Below are 21,508 nucleotides of genomic sequence, written 5' to 3'. Positions count from 1 at the left end.
GCCCAAGAGGTTAGTAAAGAAAACTTGCAGTATCTACCGAGTAAATAGTTCTTACCGAGATAACTCGGTCATCAAAGAAAATGTGGCAAAAATAGTTCTTATCGAGATCACTTGGTCATCAAAGGAAATGTGGCAGAAGCAGTTCTTACCGAGCTCTCATGAAGGAATTCAGTTCTTACTGAGTAAACTTGGCAGCCAAAGGATTTTATGGATATTGCAATGGTAACCAAGTCAAGAAGGTTAACTTAAGAAATTTTTGTAAGCAGTATTTCCCGAGCAGGGTTGGCCAGTAAAGGATTTCATTGTTTAATTAAATAATCTTTATTTGTTTAGAGTAATATTTGTAGCTGACTGATGTATGGTTTATTGGTAAATGTAACATGTAAATGGGCTGACTTGACAATCTGAATGATATAATTAAGAGATCAAGTTGCAAATTCTAAGTGTGAAGTGGAAGTGTCTGTGGAATTAATGTGATATGAAGATTGATTATTGTGGAAGCAAATTTGAAAGATGATCAGAGATCATTGAGGAGAAGCAAAGTTATACTTGATCAAGGAGGATCTAATGATGCTGAACAGAGACCTGTAGTCAGCAAATTCAGTTGCATCTTGTTCAGGTCAATTCATTGTTGCTTTCTAACCATTGTAGCAGTGATTTCAAATCTCTTAACAGAGTTGGTTTAACAGTGATTTTGTAAATCCTCTAACAAGGTGACAGTTCTACTGAATTGTTCTAAAGACCTCTAACAAGGCCACTCCTAACAGGGTGATTAAATCCTCTAACAGGGTCACACCTAACAGTGTGTATTGTAACCTTTAACAGGGTTGGCTCCTAACAAGGCTCACTTCAGAAGAGTGAAAAATTGGTGACTAGTTACTTGGTGGTTTTTCCCATATTGGGTTTCCACGTTAAATCTGGTGTCTCTTGTGTTCATTTTGTTTTCAATTGCATGCATGTTTGCTTGAAACTAAGTAACAGTTTAATTTACCGAGTTACAGCATTTTTGTTATGTTTACCGAGTATCAGCAATAACTAGATCTTTAAGACATCTAAAGGATTTGTGGATTAATTTTTTTTAGTAACTAATTCACCCCCCCCCCCCCCCCCCCCTCAGTTACTCTACTCCATTAGATCCTCTATCCTAGGAATAGGAAATCTATATCCAATTGTGATTCTATTGATTGCCCTAGAATCAGTACACATTCCCCACTTACCTCTCGTTTTAGGTGCTAGAACAACTGGTACTACACATGGACTGATACTCTCCCTAATTAGCCCATGATCAAGCAACTCTTGGACTTGTCTTGCAATCTCTTTGTTCTCTCTAGAGTCATCTTGTATGCAACTTTGTTTGGCAATGATGCTCCTAGTATGAACTCAATTTGATAACTTATGGCTCTCTTTGGAGGTAAGGTTGGTGGTGCTCCATTACAAATTATGTCCTTGAATTGATCTAGTAGTTCTTGCACTTCTACAGGTATAGGTGCTTTTGAAGATGACTTCTCCTCCTTGGGCTTCACCGTGATGGCATACCCTACTCCTTCACCTTCCATAGAGTCCTTGGAGAATTCTTTCCCACTCATCAGCAATTTCTTAGCAGTAGCCTCCTCTATCTTTTCTTCTACCATTTTTTGTTGTATCCTATAGGTGACTCCATCCTTCTTGAAAGAGTATTTGTTTTCCTTCGCATGATGCATTGCCTCCCTGTCACACTGCCAAGGCCTTCCTAACAATAGATGGCAAGCATCCATGGGAAGCACATCAAATAGGATCTTATCTTGATACTTACCAATAGAGATGTTTGCCCATACTTGTTCATTCACTAATATATTTTTCCCCTTGTTCAACCAAGTCACTCTATAAGGACACACATGGGGAATCTTTGTTAGGCCAAGCTTTTGTATTGCCTCCTCTAACAATACATTGTCAGTAGACCCTGAGTCTATGATCACTTTCCATACCTTACCTAGTATCTTGCATGTAGTTCTGAAAAGTACTCTTCTCTTCTTAGATTCCTCCTTTACTGGCTCCTTAACCAAGAATCTCCTCAACATGAGGTTCTCACCCTTCTCTATGTCAAGGTCCACTTCTCTCATTTTCTAACTATCTTTCTCTTAGACATAAGTTATCTTCTTCTCTCCATAAGATGTTGATGCCTTCTCTGGACATTTGTAGGCAAGATGCCCCAACTTACCACAGTTGTAACATTTCATATAACTAAAGTGTGAACCTCTATTGTTATTCCCATATCTACCTTTGCCACCATTATTGGATCCATTGCTTCTACTAGAGCCTGCCCTTTGACTGGTCTCATTGGCCTAGCAATTCCATTTGGAATCTTCATAGCCTCTATGTTCATTGGTCCTTCCACTAGAACCACCTCTAAGATATTTACCTCTGCCTCTGCCTTTGGAACTTGAGTCTCCTTACTTCCTCAATTTTTCTTCCACCTTCCTAGCCATCTAAACATAGCTCTACAATGTGGTGAGACTAAACAAGCTCAATTCATCCTGAATAGACCACTTAAGGCAATTTAAGTACCATACCACATTGATGCTCTCTACCTCCTGTACCCTTGACCTTAGAGCCAATTTTTGAAACTCCTCCATGTAGGTAGCCACATCAAGATCCTTCTATTTGAGATTATGCCTCTGTTTGTGAATCTAAATCTCATAATCTTCTGGCAAGTAGGTTTTCCTTATCTTGGCTACCATAGACTTCTAGTTAGCTATTGGTTTCTTCCTTCAGTTTCTCTTTCTTCTTGCAAAAACTTCCGCCAAGTTAGTGCTTGTCCCTTCAATCTTGACTTAGAAAATCTCAATTTCTGAGCCTCTATTGTCCCTTCACATTCAAAGTAATTCTTAATACTCTCAATCCATTCTAGAACCACCTCTGCATCCATCTTGCCATGGAATAATGAAACATTTTCAAGACTCTTTCCTCCAAATTCTTTGAGGGCTTTGAGGAATGGCTCTTGTTCACCAAGTGGAGGATCAGGTTTAGGTATTTCATCCTCCAAATTCACCTTCTCTTTACTCTTACTGATGTCTTCATCTTCTTTTTCCTAGGCCGCATCACCCATCTCTTTTAGCTTATCTTTCATCTCTTTTATGGCCTCATCAAGAAGCATATTTTTCTCCTCCATGTGCTTCTTCTTCTCATCTACCTCCTTAGCCAATTTTGCATTGGTAACCATCTTTGAAGATCCACTAGATTCAGTGGAATATCGCATACCACCACAAGCCACAATCTTATGGCTCTAATACCACTTTGATGGTGAGCTTCTTCACTCTAGAGCTTTTCTTCTCTACCAAGGCTACTCCTAGCGTACCTAGGATTACTATTCCAACCCCAACCTAGAGGACTCTCTTCCAATCCCCTCTCTCCAAGAAACTCGCCAATCAACTTAGGTTTCACTCCTCCTCACTCGACAACCCCAACTATGCATCTTTTGACCTAGGGAGCCAAAACTCCACCAAATGAATTCAAAGGGCCAAAATCAAGTGTATGTCATCTTTCTACGGTTCTTGATGCTTTTCGCTTCATTTTGCATCTTTTGGATTGGTCTACCATACCCATAACTCCAATTTTCCATGTTTTCCCTTGTAGCCCTAAGAGCCCCTATTAGCCCTCTTAAAAACAAGGAATTGACAACAATACCCAAAATCCCTTAACAAAGCCTATTGATGCCTTCTTAACTTTGATTATTATTGACCTAAACTTCAATATTTTCCAAGTCTTAGGCCTCCATGGTGTTCGTACAATATGGCTCCAGAAAACCCTTATTTTGAGAGTTTCAAAAGCAATGTAAAACTCTCTCCAACTATTCCAAACTCTTCATCCAACCTTCTCTAGATTTTGGACTTCTGGTATCCTATTCCATCATTGCCTATGCAAGATTGGCATGTTCCAATCATCTGTTCTTATCAAAACTCATTTACAAGCTTTCTTTGCACCTTGCCAAGCCTTCCTTGCTTGTGTAGGGCTCGCTTGTAAAAATAGCTACTCGACTTCCAAAAACCCCAAAATCACTATTTACATAATATACAGGGGCTATTACTTGATTTCCAAAGGCCATAGTGTTTTGAACATGGAAGCTCAAGCTATAGCCATTTGAATGCTAGTTACTCAAAACTGGACAACAGGACCACAAAAATTAACTAACTTAATAAAGCTTATAAAATCAATGCTCAAGATCAAAACAAGCATGCACATAGTTAACACATGATCTCAAGACACTACTCCATTCAAAATAGTAAACTATTCAATCAGGTTTCTTTTCTCAATCCTCCAAACTTCATTTTATGTCAAACAAACTCTCCTTCACACATGCATTGTTCATACAAATGTATGTCCAACCCCTGGAAATGAGTTGGAAGGTGTTTATATGTTCTCTCCTAACCACGTTGTCCTTTGGTTTGAGCCATAACTACCTATTTTTCTCCTTCCTCAAAAAGTGGAAAAGTTGTCAATTGCAACTTTGCAAAAATTGCAAAGTTGTTAATGAGCAATTTTGACAACTTTTGCAATTTTGCAATCTAACCCTCCAAACTTGTCCAGTTTGGTTTTAACCCTCATAAAATGAGCCCTAAACACCTAAGGACCTCCATTAAACACTTCTTGCCCCATTTGGGACATTTTCCCAGGTTTTACCTCATAGAGCAACTTTGGGCAATTTATGCCTATCATAACTTAATTTGTCAAAACTTGATTCACACTCAACTCTTACCTAACCACACCTCCTAAACCTAACTTTGGACTTTAAATTTAGTCATTATTCACTAAATGGTTGGTTAGACTATTTACAAAACAAAACTTTGAGTTAGGGTTTTACCTTACCCCTAGGTGCTTCTACACCAATTGGTAACCATTGCCTCAGATGCTAAATTTTCAGAACTTCCAATAGTAATGATCACCTTCCAAACTTATCTAAAACTCTACATCTGGTCTAGAACAAACTCTTTCTTACTAGATTCTCCTTATTCTTTTCACTCCATAATGCTCTTCTAACCATCAGGTTTCCTTCCTTCTTGGGTTTATTCAATGATTCTTCTTGCACCAAAGCACTTCTACTGCTACCGGTCTTCTTATCTAAATTCTTACTTTCATATGATCTATGCAAACTATACCAAGTTCCTTTGAATCCACCTTTTTTATATCCACCTCAATGATAACTACATGGTGCAAGAGCACCTTAGGGGAAATGCAAACACTAATAGTCATTTATGGCTTGTAAAGGGTTTAGCCAACCATTGACCAAATAAGGACAAGGTATGTAGTCCTAAGGTGTGTTGGAGTATGAGCAATTAGGTTGACAACAAGTTTGGGTCATGTTCTAAGTGTTAAAACCTAGTTCTTGTCACAAGGCCCTGATAGGGTCAACCTTGGCCAAAGTTGCAAAATCCCTCAAAATTGTGAAATTGTGGTTTAAAAGTGGTTCATAAGTGTTCTTGGATCAATTTCGATGTTTACAAGTCAAACTAGATAGGTTTGAGGTGTTGCAAGGACATTTTTGCAAAAAGTTGCTCATGGCAACTTTGCAATTTTTTAAAATTTCACAACTTTTCCTAAAATTTAGGAATATGCACTAAAGTTGTTTGAGACTTGACCTGAGGGTGTGGACAGTTAGGAAAAAGGTATAAAACGATGATTCAACCAATTCTAAGAGGTTGGAAGTTGGATTGTACAAACTATTCATGTGGAGTGGGAAGACAATAGACAGAAAAAATGTGTTTTTGGCTTGAAGACTTATTGTTTTGGATTGATTCTCCTATTGTTTTCCATGGATTATTTTCATCATACCATGTAACCGATCTGTGTGTGCTTGTTGCAAAAGTTTGAATTCATTTTACTTGGTTTTGCAAATTATCTTGTTCTATGTTTCCTCTTGGTTTGTAAATAGCAGTCTAGAATAAAATGGCTATAACTTGAATGCCCATTGTTAAAACCTAATGGCCTTTGGGATTCAAGAAACAACCTCTATATATATTGTAAATATGGCTTTTGGGAGTTGGGAGAGCAAGGTGGCTAATTTTGCAAGCGATCCCTAGCCAAGTCTATGTTGTTTGGCAAGGTTACAAGAATGCTTGCAAGAAGGAATTGAAGTGTTTGCTCGATTGAAAAGAGAAAATCTTGGTTGGGGAAATGAAGTGATAGGAGTCAAGGAGTCATAGAACAAAGGAGAAGGTTTGAGGTGTAAAACTAAGAAAATCAAGGAGGTAATGCTACCATCACGCAAAAACCCCTCAAAAATAGGGTTTTAAGTAGAAGTACTATACAGATGCCATGGGAGTCTAAAACCTAGAAAATATTTGAGTCTAAATCACTGTGAAACAAAGTCTAGTAGACATCTATAGGGCTTGTTGGTGTGTTTTTGGAGTTATTTCGGTTTCCTTGTTTGTAGGAGGCCTAATTGGGGCTCACAAGGCTACAAGGCCTAAAAGAGCCATTTGATGATTTTGTAGAGTTACGTTTGGAAAGATGGTGCAAAATGGTTGGAGAAACATCAAGAACATCATGAGGGAGATCAAAAGGTGCATTTGTCACGCTGGAGGTCCTTGGTGAGTTGGTCAACCTATTGAGCATAGTATTGCTTAGTTTGGATTGGAGAGTGAGGAGGGTAATTTGAATTGAGTTTCTAGGTTGGGGAGGATTAGGAAAAGATCCTCTAGTGTAGGATATCAAGAAAGAACCTTCGAAAGGCTAAGAGAAAGCCTTGGATAGAGCAAGAAAGCTCTAAGTGTGAGAAACTCCCCATCAAAGTGGTATCAGAACCATTGAAAGGCTTGGGAAGTGAATAGTGGATGTCAACAGAAAGAGAACCCATAGGTGAGAACATCATGGTAACCAATACAAAGTTGGTAGGGGGATCAAAATGAGCAACAAGAAAAGAACATACTTCTTGAGGAAGTTGTGGAAGAGATGAAGAAAAAGTTAAAGAGGAATTTGTTGAGACTGTAGATAAAGTGAAGGAGTAGCTAGAGGGTGACAAAGACAAGGGAAAAGACAAAGTAGAAGAAGATGAGGAAGTAGCACCTACACCAAATCCTCCATTAGCAAAGGAACCTTTCCTAAAGGCATTAAAGGCATTGAGCAGTAAAGCATTAGAAGGCATGCCTATTTTCACTGGCAAAATGGATGCTAAAGCAATGATGGAATGGATTGAACGCATGAAAAATCATTTTGAATGTGATAATATCTCAGAGGCAAAAAGGGTAAAGATAGGTAAATCAAGGTTGAGAGGACAAGCATTTACTTTGTGGAAGTTCTTGCAAGAAGAAAGAGAGAAAGAGAACAAGGGGCCTATAACTAATGGGAAGACTATGGTAGCGAAGATAAAAGAGAATCACTTGCCAGAAGACTGATATTCAGCTGCACAAGAAAGGACAAAGACCTAGATGTACCTGCCTATACAGAGGAGTTTCAAAAGCTAAGTCTTAGATCTAGAATCCAAGAAGTTGAAAGTATCAAGGTGGCTAGGCATTTGAATGGTCTGAGATGGAACATACAAGAGGAGTTGAGTCTCTTTTACCTCACTGCCTTGCATAGTAGTTATGAAATGGCCCTTAAGATGGAAGAAAAATCGAAAAAGAAGCAAGACTCTAGTAATAAGGGTAGAGGAAGAGGGCAAGATTTTAGAGGTGGACACAAAGGTGGTTCTAGTGGGAGAGGCAATGAAAATAGAGGCCAAGGGGACACCAGATCAAGTGATAAATCACAGGACTCTAATAACAAGGGAGGCTAGAGCAGAGGCAGAGGGTTTTCTAGTGGAGGAAGAGGCAGAGCAGGAGGGTTTAGAAGAAGTTCGCATTTTGCTTCAATGAAGTGTTATAATTATGAAGATTGGGGCATCCTGCCTACAGATGTCCTAACAAGCCATCATCTTCACAAGGAGAGAAGAAAATCAATTATGTACAAGAGGAGAACTACAAACATACAGAGGTAAGTTTGGATCAGAGAAAGGAGAAAACTTTATGCTTGGAAGAGTGTTGATGAAGGAACCTGTCAAGGATGAACACAAGCAAAGGAGGGCTCTATTCAGAGTCAAATGCAAGATATTAGGCAAGGTATGTAGAGTCATTATTGCCCCAAAGTCGACTGATAATGTTATTTCAAAAGAGACAGTTCAAAAGCTAAAACTTAACAAGGTACCTCATGTGTGTCCTAACAAGGTCACTTGGTTGAACAAAGGGCAAAACATATTCGTTAATGAGCAAGTATGGGTTGAGTTCACCATAGGCAAGTATTAGGACAAGATATTATGTGATGTCCTACTAATGGATTCATGTCACCTATTGTTAGGAAGACCATGGCAGTATGATAGGGAGATAGTCTATCATGGTAAAGAAAACAAGTATTCATTCAAAAAGAATTGATTCACTTCCAAAATACATTCTTTGTTAGAAGAGGATAATGTAGAAAAGGTTGAAGCCAATGCACTATTGGTGAGTGGGAAAGAATTCTTAAGGAGTCTGAAACAAGGGGAAGGAATTGGTTATGCCATCATGGTGAAGCCAAAAGAGGAGGAGCCACCAAAGAAAACACACTGCAAAAGTACAACAGTGGTTGGATTAGTTTGATGACATCATATGTGATGAAGCACCACCTACATTGCCACCAAAGAGAGAGATAAGTCATCAAATAGACTTCATACCAAGTGCCTCTTTACCAAAAAAAAGTTGCATACAAGATGACACCTGAACAAAACAAGGAGATTGCAAGGCAAGCCCAAGAGTTGCTTGACCAAGGATTGATTAGAAAGAGCATAAGTCCTTGTGTTGTTCCAGTTGTCTTGGCTTCTAAAAAGGGACGTAAGTGGAGAATGTGTACAAATTCTAGAGAAATAAATAGGATAACAATATAGATTTCCTATTCCTAGGATAGAGGACCTAATAGATTGTCATGGTGGATATAGATATTTCTCAAAAATTTATCTTAAGAGTGGATATTACCAAATTAGGATGAAAGAGGTTGATGAGTGGAGATCTGCTTTTAAAACCAATGAGGGACTCTATGAGTGTTAAAAATGATAACCGAACACTTCTACCAAACAAGATTGCTACAAACCCAAGATGCTCTTGCATCAAACAATTCGAATGAAAATACATGAAACCTCTTATGTATCATTTTGAAATTGAATTCATACTTTTGTATTTTATCAATTAACTACTAAGTAGTTTCACAACTTGAATATGAACTTCTTCCTTGAAAAGTTCAAATGGAAAGGTAAAAATCCAACGCCTCATCATTTTAATTAGATTTGAAGCTCATTGTTGGCTGCAATTAACCCAAAGTCAAGTATTGATTGGCAACTTTGAATAGTCATCACAAACAACCTATTCTTAACTTTGCTCGATTTAAATAGACAAGAGATAACAACAATCACAAGTCCTTTATGGCATATATCATCCATATTCACTAGACTCCTAATTGATCTAACAAATATAAATTATGATTGCTTCCTCATCAAGAGTATTCCTATATTTCCTTTTCCACCAAATATCCTTTCTAAATTTGACAAATCCTTGAAATGCTCAACCCACTATCAATTGATTCACACCACTCTAAGCACATCCGATGGCAAAAAGAATAAATCATTCACAACCACCTACAGTAGATTGAATAACTCTTGATAAGCCATAAATTTACTCATTTTTAGCAATCAATTATAGTGTTGTTGCCTTTACCAAACCCCTAAGGGCAACCTGTCCTTACAAACTATAATAAGGGCATGCAGTCCATTCTTTGTTCCTCCCTTTTGATTGTGTAATTCAGTACAGAGTTGGATAAGCTTAATAACCCAAGTTAGATAGACCATATTTGATTGTGTCCTAATTGTCTCTTATTAGGAGGTTATATCTGTTCCTTGAGCTGCATCCTTCAGAAGTCACAAGGAGGTGGTTGGTCCTGTTGTAAAACAAGGTGACTTTAAATATGCTCTGTGTTTTTTCTAGCGGGTATCATTATATTTAGGAAATTTTGGAGAAGGTTAGTAGGAAAAACGTGTCAAGCCAAGAGAGTTCTAGCATAGTTTCTCCCCTCACCCCTTATCATGGGTCCCGACATTTGCCCGCCAATGTGAACTCCTAGGCAGTAGGAGGCTGCTTGACGCTGAAAAGCTCTCCAAGAACCTCTTGTTATCATTTACTTCTCAGCCGACTCCTTGAAATGAGATATCTATCAAAGAACTCAAATCAAAGGATAGGATTGTTGATTCTAGTCGTTCACTATAAAGATTTGGCTTTAAGCTGTGCCTAGAGGTGTTGCACCTGCTACTGTTTTTTAGTAGCTTTCCCAGTTTGTTACCCTTCTAAATGTTTGCTTTATGCTAATTTTGTGCTTAATGTTGTCACGTTATATCAATATATTTGATTCACTTCTAACCTTTGTACAAGGTTACGAAACTCTCAAAGTCTCTCTTCAATTGAAAGGCCCAGTCAAAAATGTATCCATAGTCCAAAACGCACTAGATTTAAGCCTTTTTTCACCTAACAGCTACCTCAATTGTTATAATCAAATGCCTGAATGCAATGACTGCAGAAGGACAAGTAAGTTATTCAAAAGATTTTACTTAAATATTATATTCAAGCCATTTTTTGCCTAACAGCTACCTCAATGGTTATAAAACTGCTTGTGGGTCACAACTGCAGACAAGCAAGCCTATTCAGAAGATTTTATCTTCAGAAAGTTATTGTTTATACTAATAGGAAGATATTCTCTACAACTTAGATATGATACTCTACTAAATTCCAAATGAGCTATCATTGACGCTAAATTTTGCACTGTGAACTGTTTCCTAGTTGTTTACTCTTTTATGGAGACCAACAACCAATAAAACGAGTACCTCTTTACAAAAATCGTTAAGGCTATCTCTCTTACACCATTTTGTAAAAACCCACTTAAGCTCTTGATCAAGGGAAACAAAGTTGGTGAGACCCAAGACAGAAGCCACTGTGTGGATAAACATAGAGCTGGCAAGATCATGAAGGAAGTCATTGGGGATAGGTAGAATAACTGTCTGTTGTGTATGAATATATTGATGGTTTTACTGTTTTTGAAAGTAATGTTTATGTATATAATGATGTAATGTTTATGTATATAATGATGTTTTGATTAATTTGATATTACTAGTAGATAACTTGAATGAGAACAAATTACTCAGCGGGCTTCTTATTCAGGACAGATAATTATAGTTATCTCAGCTTTGTTACAGCAATGCACATTTAAGTTATACAAATTACTCAGTGAGCCTGTTATTCAGAACAAAACCACTGGTCAAATTTGCCATTGAATCACAAGAGCGAGGCAACTTTCATGACCTCCCACTAAACAAAACTCAACAAAAATAATTTACCACAAACTTTATCTGCAAATGCTAACAAATATATGCACAGCAACTTTCATAATTCAGGGGAGACGAACTATCATAGCACCAGATTCTGCTGCATAACTTAATGCAAGATGCTATGAACATATTAAAAAAAGACAAAATTTAGCAACATCTTCCACTGAATATAATATGTACAACTAAACAAGGAATGCAAAGTTGCCTGTCAATTACATAGGGAAATGACTGGGAAAACTGTCTATGCAAGCAAGCGTGAAGAAGAAAATCATTTGCCGGTAGAAAAATCTCAGACAAGGTACCCGTAGTCTGTTTTGGGGCAAAACTTGAAAGGAGATTACGGAATTCTAGGATGATCACAGGGCCAACTGGTTACACTTCTGTCAATTTGGAAGACCATAAATTTGCATGCAATTAGAGCATCCAGACTGACTATTGAGAGACATATCTATCAGGCTGTTCTTGAAGAAGTTTTTCTGAGGCCTTTGCATCTAAAAACAATGCACGAACATCTTCCAAATCTTCCTGAAAAGTGAAAAAAGAAAACAAAATAATATGTTTCTGTCAGGATCATCAAGTGAAATAAACGAATGAACCTATTAAGTACTCATTTGAGCCAAGTACTCCAGATCATGACCTTGCAAATCTGATCTCGACCATTAGTCCGTGCCACAATGCTTGCAGGTGACAACAACTGGACAGCATGCCTGCAAGGTACAAAAACCAATTGTAAATTTCAACTGCACTTAGACCATGATAGAAATATCAAAAATGTTAAAATCGTTCTAAAATCAAAAAAAGGAAAACCTTGAAGACATTTTATTTCAGAAAATGTCAAAACGGACCAAGATCAGAATGCAGATTGTGGATACACTTAATGGCAAATATGATTCAAAACTATACGTGGAATTTTCCTCTGCATTCATACAAAGATCATTGCAACAAAATAAGAAAAAGAAAATTCATAAGACAAGTCATTTTGCAAAAAATACAGAAAAAGCATATTCATAAAATCTATCTCATATAAAGTACAAGTCATAGATCAGATGATGGTCAAAGATCTTCTAATGCAGAAATAAAATTTAAATATCAACAGAACAATTAGAACATAAAATTCCAAAAGAAATCATTCTCAATTGAGAGGCAACTGCATTAGTGCAGAACACCTTATACTGTGCCTGATAATGAATTCCTCAACGTGGAACCTCAGGACAGCCCCTCACAGTTTCAATCACACAAGCAGGAAACTTGGTCAAACCAGTCATGGCACCTCTAGGAATTTTGGAGGGTTCTTTTACCAAACTTAAGAAAAGGACACACACACTTATCACAAAAAGACTAAAAGAGTTGCTCCGCTCGCTTCACTAAATCAGGCGACAAAAACAATTGTAAAGACAATTTACGGGTCTGCTTTAATAAAGCACTAGGCGAGTAATTTTTCAGCAAATTTATATATTATTTTCTCGTAAATTGTTATGGTCAACATGATATCGATACATGATCAAGTCTCTTCGATCAGGGGCTCTCCATTAATGTCGGATGTCCTATTCATCCTGTCAACAACTTAAATAAGCTTTGAATTATGAGTATATTGTGATGTTATATTTAGTTATTAAGAATTGAACAAAGGTCTTCTAATGCAGAAATCAAAGGAAACTAAATTAAAAATAAATAGAAAATGAAACAAAAAATACACAACATTGCAAAATAAACTCTCATTCTCAATTGGAAGACTACTGCCATACTGTAAAATCTTAAACTTTTACAACTAATTCATTAAAAACATGGAATCTCATGACAGCCCTCCAGCTTCAATCACAAAAGCAGGAAGCTTGGTCAAATCAGTCATGTGACACCTCTTCTGACTTCTGAAGGTTCCATCGGAAATGGGTGCACTTATTTCACAAAAAAAAAAAATTGTTACTCCACTTGCTTCACTACATCAGGTGATGAAAACAAATTTACAGACAATTTGAGGATTTAATTTAGTAGAGCATTAGATGAGCAATTTTCCAGCAAATTTCTATATCTTACTCGTTTAGTGTTATGGTCAATGTGATGTCAATACATGATCAAGCCTTCAATCAGAGTTCTCCATGAATATAGAATCTTTTACCCGTCAATCAATAACTTATACGAGCTTTCAATATGAGTAAATTATCATCTTATATTTAGTTATTGACAGTTGTAATATTATTGCCGCTAAGAAAATTATGAGCTAGACCTATATAGTCTCTATAAACAGCTGGGTTCTTTAAAAAAAAAAATTATTGCACTTGCCATGGCAATTCAGTCCTAATTTAATTCTTACAAACATAAAGCCTAGCACAGAAGCAGATACGATATAGAGCAGAATATTGCCTCAGTGATGCTCGTTCTCCTATCTCCCCAAGGAATGCAAGACTTTCTTCATCAATAGACAGTCCTTCAACCTGAGCACGAATTGCCAGGATCTGCAACCAAAAGCATAGAATTACATGAAAAAGAATCATACTTTTTGATTAGCATAGTACATGCCTCAAGCAATACAGAACACTTGAGGAGTAAGGAATACCTGAACAATCTCTGAAGGAATATAAGGGAGGGTGCGAATAATAACAAGACGATCTAACAAATCAACAGGTATACCATGTGGACTACTAATATCTGTCCCTCTGCAAGGCACATGTACAACATGGAACCAATGTCGTAGTTATTCATTGATTCAGCATTGATGTTTCTCAGCAAAAAGAACAAAAATTGACTGATACATCTTGCTCTTAGAGGCTAGCATAGTAATGATTACCGAATGTGAGATATGCCTCGATTTGTTGCAAAAATAACAATAGGTGCTATCGAGCTCTCCAAAGCACGATTGAGGTACGCAAAGCATTCCATATCAAGCATATGCACCTAAGTATTTTATGGTCATGGTAAAGCTCAAAAAATTGTGTCAGAGAGAGATCAATAAGAGGAAAACATTTAACAAATACAAGCATTGTATCAACAGCATACCTCATCTATGAAAAGGACACCTGGGACAAGCTCTGCAACTCCATCATCTATATAATTATTGACCACCTGCCATAACGCACTTAATTTAGCTAAGTTAATAAACTTTCAGAAATTCATCTTAGCAAAATACATCCTATAGAAGAATGCATTCTAGAAAATTGTCCTTGAAAAGCAAGTGCACTAAACCTTATTGATCTCTTGCCGTAGTTTATCTGTGATTTCAGTCCTCCTAGGCTTCATCATCTGGCCCATTAAAGACAGTAAATCTTGGCCTCCTTGAGGTCGAGCATTTGCAGCATCCAAGTCCTGCAGAGTTACATCCTGGAAATAACAGCCATAGGAAAGCATGTAAATATTCTAAAATCTCATCCAAGGAGAAAGGAGCAAGGTAATGAGGGTGCAAGAAACAAAAGAAAGGAATGAAATGAGAAATCTAAAAGCTCATCCAAGGTTAAAGTGACTCGTCAATCACCACCCTCATCTCAAGATTATGGACACTACAAGTCCCGCTTCCCGCCACCCCCCCCACCCCCCCCTCCCACCAAATTCCTTGCCCTCAAATAAAGAAAATGTGGATGCTCCAAGATCTCCAGTCCTTCACAAGTAGTATCTATAGAGCTTATATTCCCCATATTCTTCACACTAGTGTTAATAGGAACATCATGATCCAATATGAGCTTTCTCTCATCATTGAAGGGTGGCAAATCCATGGTGAGATGTGCTGTTCAAGGGCACTTTGGAGGCATATTGAGGCAAGACACATAAAAAACATTGTGAAACTCATCTCTAAGGTTAATCATTATTAGATAATATATTAACAATAATATCTATAACCATATCCATATATTCAATAATGATTAATCTATTAACAATAATATATATAACCATATCCATATATTTATGAATATATGGATATGGTTATATATATATTATTGTTAATATATTATCTAATAATGATTAACCTTAGAGACATGTCTCCTCCTCTCATATTTAAAAGTCATTTGAATCTGCATTTGGAACACGCCAATATGATGGCAGTGATCCACACACACACACATATATATATATAGAATCTGCATTTGGAACACACCAATATGATGGCAGTGATCCATATATATATGGGATCACTGCCATCATATTGGTGTGTTCCAAATGTAGATTCGAATGACTTTTAAATATGAGAGTAGACATGTCTCATGAAGAGACATGTCTCTATGGTTAATCATTATTAGATAATCATAATATATTAACAATAATATATATAACCATAACATATTTGTGTTTTCACCCTCCACATTTTCAAGTTCATGTTCCTATGTTCGGTTGTCACTCAAGTTCTTCCAAATATAAACCATTATCAAATATTGCTTCAGTATAATGTACTTGGTCATTGCCAAGGCATCCATCACCAATTCCCCATGGACTGATAACACTATAAAACTCACCAAGCAAGTGCAACAACTGTGTTCTCAAAATTATATCACACTCTCCTAAATCCACAACATAGAAATCATTAAATACCCCTATGATCTCTCATTCCTATCTTGAAATGTCAAATTATTTTGGTGTGGATTATCTTGAATCTACCAAAATCCAAAATTGCTAGTCCCCTTTTAACCACCAAACTTTCATCAATGAAATTATGAGTAGCACCACTATCAATAAGCACCATCATCTACAATATCTAGATGCTCCTAAAAGAACTGCAATTTCACCTCTATTTGTGTATTTGCCCTCCAAATTTTCAAGTTCATGTTCCTCTATAACTGGTTGTGGCTCAATTTCTTTAAAATCTAAATCATCCTCAAAAATTGCTTCAATTGAATGTTCTTGACCATTTCCAAGGCACCTATGGCCAATTCCCCATGACTCCTTGCAAGAAAAATAGGTTCCTCTATATGAGTTCAGTTTTTCTATGGCCATTAGTATCTTCATTGTAGATTGTTGAAAACATGTTCCTTAGTTGTAAATGATGACCCTATGGTGACCTTTACACACCATAGCCCCATTGCAAATATGACCCCTATTTTCACTTGTGGTTGTAGGGTTTTGTCAATTGAGATAACAATTCAAAGCTCAAAAGTTGAGGAGTGGTTAAGTTATTATATTGTCAGGATCATAAGTACAAATGCGAGTATTACGGTTTTCACTAGGACAAGCTATAGTGGTTTGAGGTGAAATTTCTAAGTGCATGAATATTTTGGCTAGCAAAATAGTCTGAAATGCACTATAATGGCATATTTTATACAAGGGTTTTAAAATCCCTTTAAACTTTGATTTTCCATACTTATTATATATTAAACCTTATGAAAGACATTTTTCCCTATAGATGCACTAAATCCTTGTGGAGATAGAATTTCCAATTCCAATGTGCACTTTGTCCCTATGAAAGTAGAATTTCCACTCCAAAATTGCACTCTGTCCCTATGAAAATAGAAGTTTCAAGCTAAAAATGTCCAAAATCCCTATTAAGAGTGAGTTTCCACTCTAAAAATGATCAAAATCCCTTTGAAAGATAAATTTTCACTAGAGAGATTATAAAAGTCCTCCTACAGATCATTTTTCCAATGGCATGACACTTGGACAATTTTGTAATCCTGCATAGAGTCTACATGGATGAGTAATTTGCACTCATGGAGATGGACATCATTTTCACCTGTGTCCCTTTGGAGGTCGTTTTTCCACTGACAAGGCAAGGTGATCGAGAGAGAGATTTTAAATAGACATTGCACTTTTGTCTTTGTCCAAGTCGTTTTTCCACAAGATGCAGTTGAAGAAGGAATGACAACTAAGCTTGTGCTCCTATGCATCAATTTTCCACCATGGACACTTCAACAAATTCAAGGAGGGAATTTTTAATGATTTTACTTGTCCCCATGGAGGTGATTTTTCTACCAGCCCCATGAAGTTGAACATTTGAAGACAAGAATCCATGAAAATGTAGGCAATTCCTCTCCAAACCAAAAACCCACCTCTAGAATCAAATGAAAAGCACAGATAAATCTTTAGCAAATCAAATATTTGAAGGATTGGGGGTAGAAATTGAATAATCAATGGATTCTATTAAGTTGTTAATTTTGCACGAATCCCAAGGTGCTGCATTCAACTTTGCACAAGTATTGAAATCAATTCTTAAAATGCAATTTTAGTACCATTTTGACAACAAAATGGATCAACAACACCAAAAGCTCTTTGAAATTCCTCCAAGCCATCACATACAATTGCAAGATCATGATTTCAATACAAGGAAGAGGTGGAAATAAATCAAATTTATTTCCCTATAAGATGTGATTTCCTTAACTAGAATTGAAGAGACCAAATCGAGTATAGAAAGAAAAAAAATAAGAATACAAAAACACTAAGGTGGCGGCCAGGTTTATTATCGATGTTTTCTTTAATCCCACACTGAAGGTGTGATGAGCCACTATATCCAAAATGCAAGCAGAAGAAGATAAGCACGAGTAAAGCCAATATTGTTATTTGAATTCACATTTCAAGTTCTCTGACACCAATTTAGAGGGCTGTAATCAGCATTTAAGGGCTGTGAACTCACTACAAAAGTGCAATTCAGAAGGGGATGGCAGCAAATATCAGGGGGACTGTGATTTTCATAGTGGGAGTAATTCGTAATCATCATTGGAGGGCTGCGGCCTCAGATTTGTCACAGAAATTTGCATGTTTGTTGGAGGACGTTACAGGCTTAGAGGTCTTCAAATTGTGTCAGAATGGAGGCAATTTATATGCATGACCAGACCAGAATGATTTGAGGAAAGAAGACCGCCAGGTCTGAGTTACATGGTTCAAAAGCACAAATACGGAGGTGATTGGCATCTTGAAAACAAGGAGAATATTATTTTATATCAAAACATATTAAGGACAAAAGGAACGCTCAGCCTGAAGACAAGATACATGATCTGAAGTTGTTGAGTCGCAGCAAACATCATTATTTCCAGAACTTGTCTTCAGAAAAAGACTGATCGGATTTTAAATGCTATTTCATTTTCTGATTTTGAAATCTATTCCTAAGTCATGTTTTTGCAGGGTATTTGGTCCTGATTTCCTAAGTTTCTGAGACTTGCTTTCAGACATGTTTTCCGACATACATTTTAGACCTGTCCTAAGATTTTCAGACTTGAGTCTTCATTTAAAAACTTCATTTGCAACCTCAAAGCGTTGATTCTCTAAGTCATAAAGCCTCAGATCAGTAAAAAAATCAATGATCTTGTAAGGGCATTTTATATAGGGACTTCAGGTTGTTCCTAGCCAGATCAATTTTCCACTAACTGGGAGAGGTATGCAAAAAAGAACATTTTATAAGGACTTCATTTCATTCCTGTCCCTATCAGTTTTCCATCAAGAGGATGAGCAAGAATCAAAGCAAGGATTGAACAAGGGGCATGAAATCAATTAATCCCTATGACAAGCAAATTTCTACCATGTAACACAAGAAAATAATTAGAATATTATTGATATTTTGCAAATTGGAATTGCTTATCATAAGGATTGTCTTGAGTAATTCAATTTGCATTTCATTGATAGTGACTTTTGATATAACTTGTTCTTTCTCTTTTGCAAAGGTGACTACATGGAGGATGGTGGAATGATCGTAAAGAGCAAAGGAAGATTCCCTAACAGGGTCAAGGAAAGCTGAAATTTTCTAAGAATTATAATCAGATAAGCCAACACAAAGCTTAAGCTCACAAATAAAAAATCTTCAACCAATGATTTAGCTACAGGAAGTAGATATTTAATTTCTTATCACAGATAATGAAGAATTTGTTTCACTACAAATGCTGATCAAATCAAACTTCCTCCCTTGAGCACTAAATACAAATAGGCATCGATTATCAGTTTAATGGTTAGTTCACTCAAAAGCTCCATTAATATGGCCACACCCTGATGAAGCTGATCACTGGTAAGGACTGATGGTGCTTTGAATCGTTGCTGTCAGCAAACAGAGTGAAACTGGGCTATGCTGTGAACAATATGGCAGATTGAGGGTGCAGCACTACACTTCTGGAAAACTCCAGCATTTTGCAGATACCCTTAAACCCTTTTATAAAATTCAGGCTTTCACCTTGGGACTACTAAGACTGACTGGGTTATGTCCAGGCAGCTCAGACAGGGATTTTGTCCAGTAACAAGCTGAGAATCGCAGAGAACTCAATAATTGCTGAAGAGAAAATAACAATAAGGAGTAATCAGTAATTATTTTCAGGCATCGACCTTCCTTGTAATAAACCCAGCCCTTCCAAAAAGCTTTGATTCTTCGAGATTATTTATAATGGCAACTAGGCATAATTGCCAAGGTTTCATTACATATTTATTAACTACCACTGTGGAAATTCCAAGGTATAACAATGTTATAATCTAAAGTGTGGCCCAATTATCAGACATAATGAATAATTAAATATATTGCATATAAACTTCAGCTTTTTGGACATAATATTTAATTATTCAATCATTCCCTTACTATTCAGATAATTTTCTAGGCTTTAGGAATGAAGAAGGCTAGATATTTCTTTTCTGATAATCATCACTCAGTGTGGATATTACAAAGTTTTTAAGACATCAACAAGGCTACCTAGAAAATACAAAGAGGAACATAATAGCAGGTTTAAATGCAAAAGACAGGATTCACATCAAAAGGAATTCAAAGGTACCCAAGCATCGCAAGCAGGTCAAAGCTAAGGAAGAACAAGTCCACAAATGAAGAAAGATTACCATCATCAAGAGTTCAAGGATGTGAGGGTCTACATGTCCATGATCAATAGAGGGAAACCCGTTATTTCAAGAAATTCAAGATATAAAGAACAATTTCAAGGCCAAGTTCAATGAGAGAATTTCCTCAAGGAAGAAGATGAAGAAATAAAATTGAAGCAAGGATCAAAGATGAGCAAGCGAAGTTGCCTCTGGTCATCATTCGATCAATCAAAGAGATCCGAGTTGACATGTCCAAGATCGTCTAATCGAGATCATTACAAGTGGACATGTGGAACACATTATTTTCTCCTTGGTTCATCCACAAGGGGATATGGAATGTAATTTTCTTTTTGGCCCATATGTCAGTGCCTCCTTGTCATTAATTATTTGTGGTAACCCTAATTGGGGTTTGTTCTGATTTAATTTGGGCCATTGATTTAAAATGAATCCTCGTCATTCATTGTACTTGGGGCTCCTATATAGACCGTACTCCTCTCATTTGTAAATTGGAAGAGACTTGTTGGAATCACTGTCATAATAGCATCAAAGTAATTGTTAATTCATTATTGGTCATTATGTCGAAGTACCTGTGTTGATGTAATGGCGTAAGACTAATTTGCTGCATAATTCCTGACACCCGCTTGGATTTGTCAACTCGTCACCTGCTCTAACATTTTTGCCACACTGCCTGGACGACTCAGGTTGCGTACGTCTGTGCGATGCACCAACATTCACGAATCTGCAAATGTTTAGGTTGTCGTCTGAGCATTACAAACTGCCAAACTGCATTTGTAGTGCAGAAATCATGAGCCCATTTATGTGGAATTCAACCTGTATGCAATATATGGCTTCCTTTTAAATTCATTTGGCCTTCTTAGACACTTCTTCTCACTGTTTTAAGCTCTTGGCTACTTCTTGCTTTTCAAGAAGTAGACAGTATCTTACCTCATGCCTTGTGGCTCTTGATGAGTTTTACACTCCATTATCACAGCTTTGGCTTCAGAATACACATTGTACCTCTATCTTCTTGAGCAAAGTCTTCTCACTTGTGTGTTGGGTTGTATATCATACTCTTCATCTCTCTAATTGATATATCATTTATTTTACCATTCCATACAATTATCTATCACCATTTCTTTTTTGCATCTATTTGGCTATAATGGAGGTAGAGACGACAAAACAAGGATCTGACTGTAGCAGGTCTCCACACAGCCACCCAACAATTGTCCTTGTTTTTGTGAGTGCATATCATTTAGAAAGATGAGCTTCACGAGTTACTTCATCAACCATTGCATCTGATGTTTCCCTCCACTTTCTTTGTCATTTCTATCATATGTGTTATATCCTTATTTTGTTCTTTTATTCATTTCTGTTTAGCATGTTAGTTTTAGTCTTATTTTAGTGTATTTCCCTTATGAGCATGCTCTTTGTACTCTATCTGTACAGGACATGTGTACGCCACGC

The 21,508-nt window shown here is 36.9% G+C and overlaps 1 protein-coding gene across 5 annotated transcripts in view; it reads right to left on the bottom strand.

Annotated features, from left to right (window-relative positions):
• Window positions 1-11,338: 11,338 nt before the first annotated feature.
• LOC149533989 (ruvB-like protein 1) overlaps window positions 11,339-21,508 on the bottom strand; it is a 91,671-nt gene continuing 81,501 nt past the window's right edge. For all 5 annotated transcript variants that reach the window (XM_089807111.1, XM_089807108.1, XM_089807110.1 and 2 more), the window contains exons 7-13: window positions 14,528-14,662; window positions 14,342-14,407; window positions 14,133-14,239; window positions 13,902-14,001; window positions 13,709-13,800; window positions 11,985-12,054; window positions 11,339-11,872 (exon numbers count right to left, since the gene is read on the bottom strand). In XM_089807111.1, coding sequence (XP_089663237.1) covers window positions 11,780-11,872; window positions 11,985-12,054; window positions 13,709-13,800; window positions 13,902-14,001; window positions 14,133-14,239; window positions 14,342-14,407; window positions 14,528-14,662 — 663 coding nt within the window. In that variant the 3' untranslated portion in view covers window positions 11,339-11,779. The remainder of the gene's footprint in view (window positions 11,873-11,984; window positions 12,055-13,708; window positions 13,801-13,901; window positions 14,002-14,132; window positions 14,240-14,341; window positions 14,408-14,527; window positions 14,663-21,508) is intronic.

This window comes from Cupressus sempervirens, chromosome 10 (genome assembly GCF_028749045.1).
Source record: "Cupressus sempervirens isolate cs-2001-9-10 chromosome 10, ASM2874904v1, whole genome shotgun sequence".
NCBI lineage: Eukaryota > Viridiplantae > Streptophyta > Pinopsida > Cupressales > Cupressaceae > Cupressus > Cupressus sempervirens.
The sequence above is the reverse complement of the archived record's forward strand: the minus strand, read 5'-3'. Positions and strand labels throughout refer to the sequence as shown.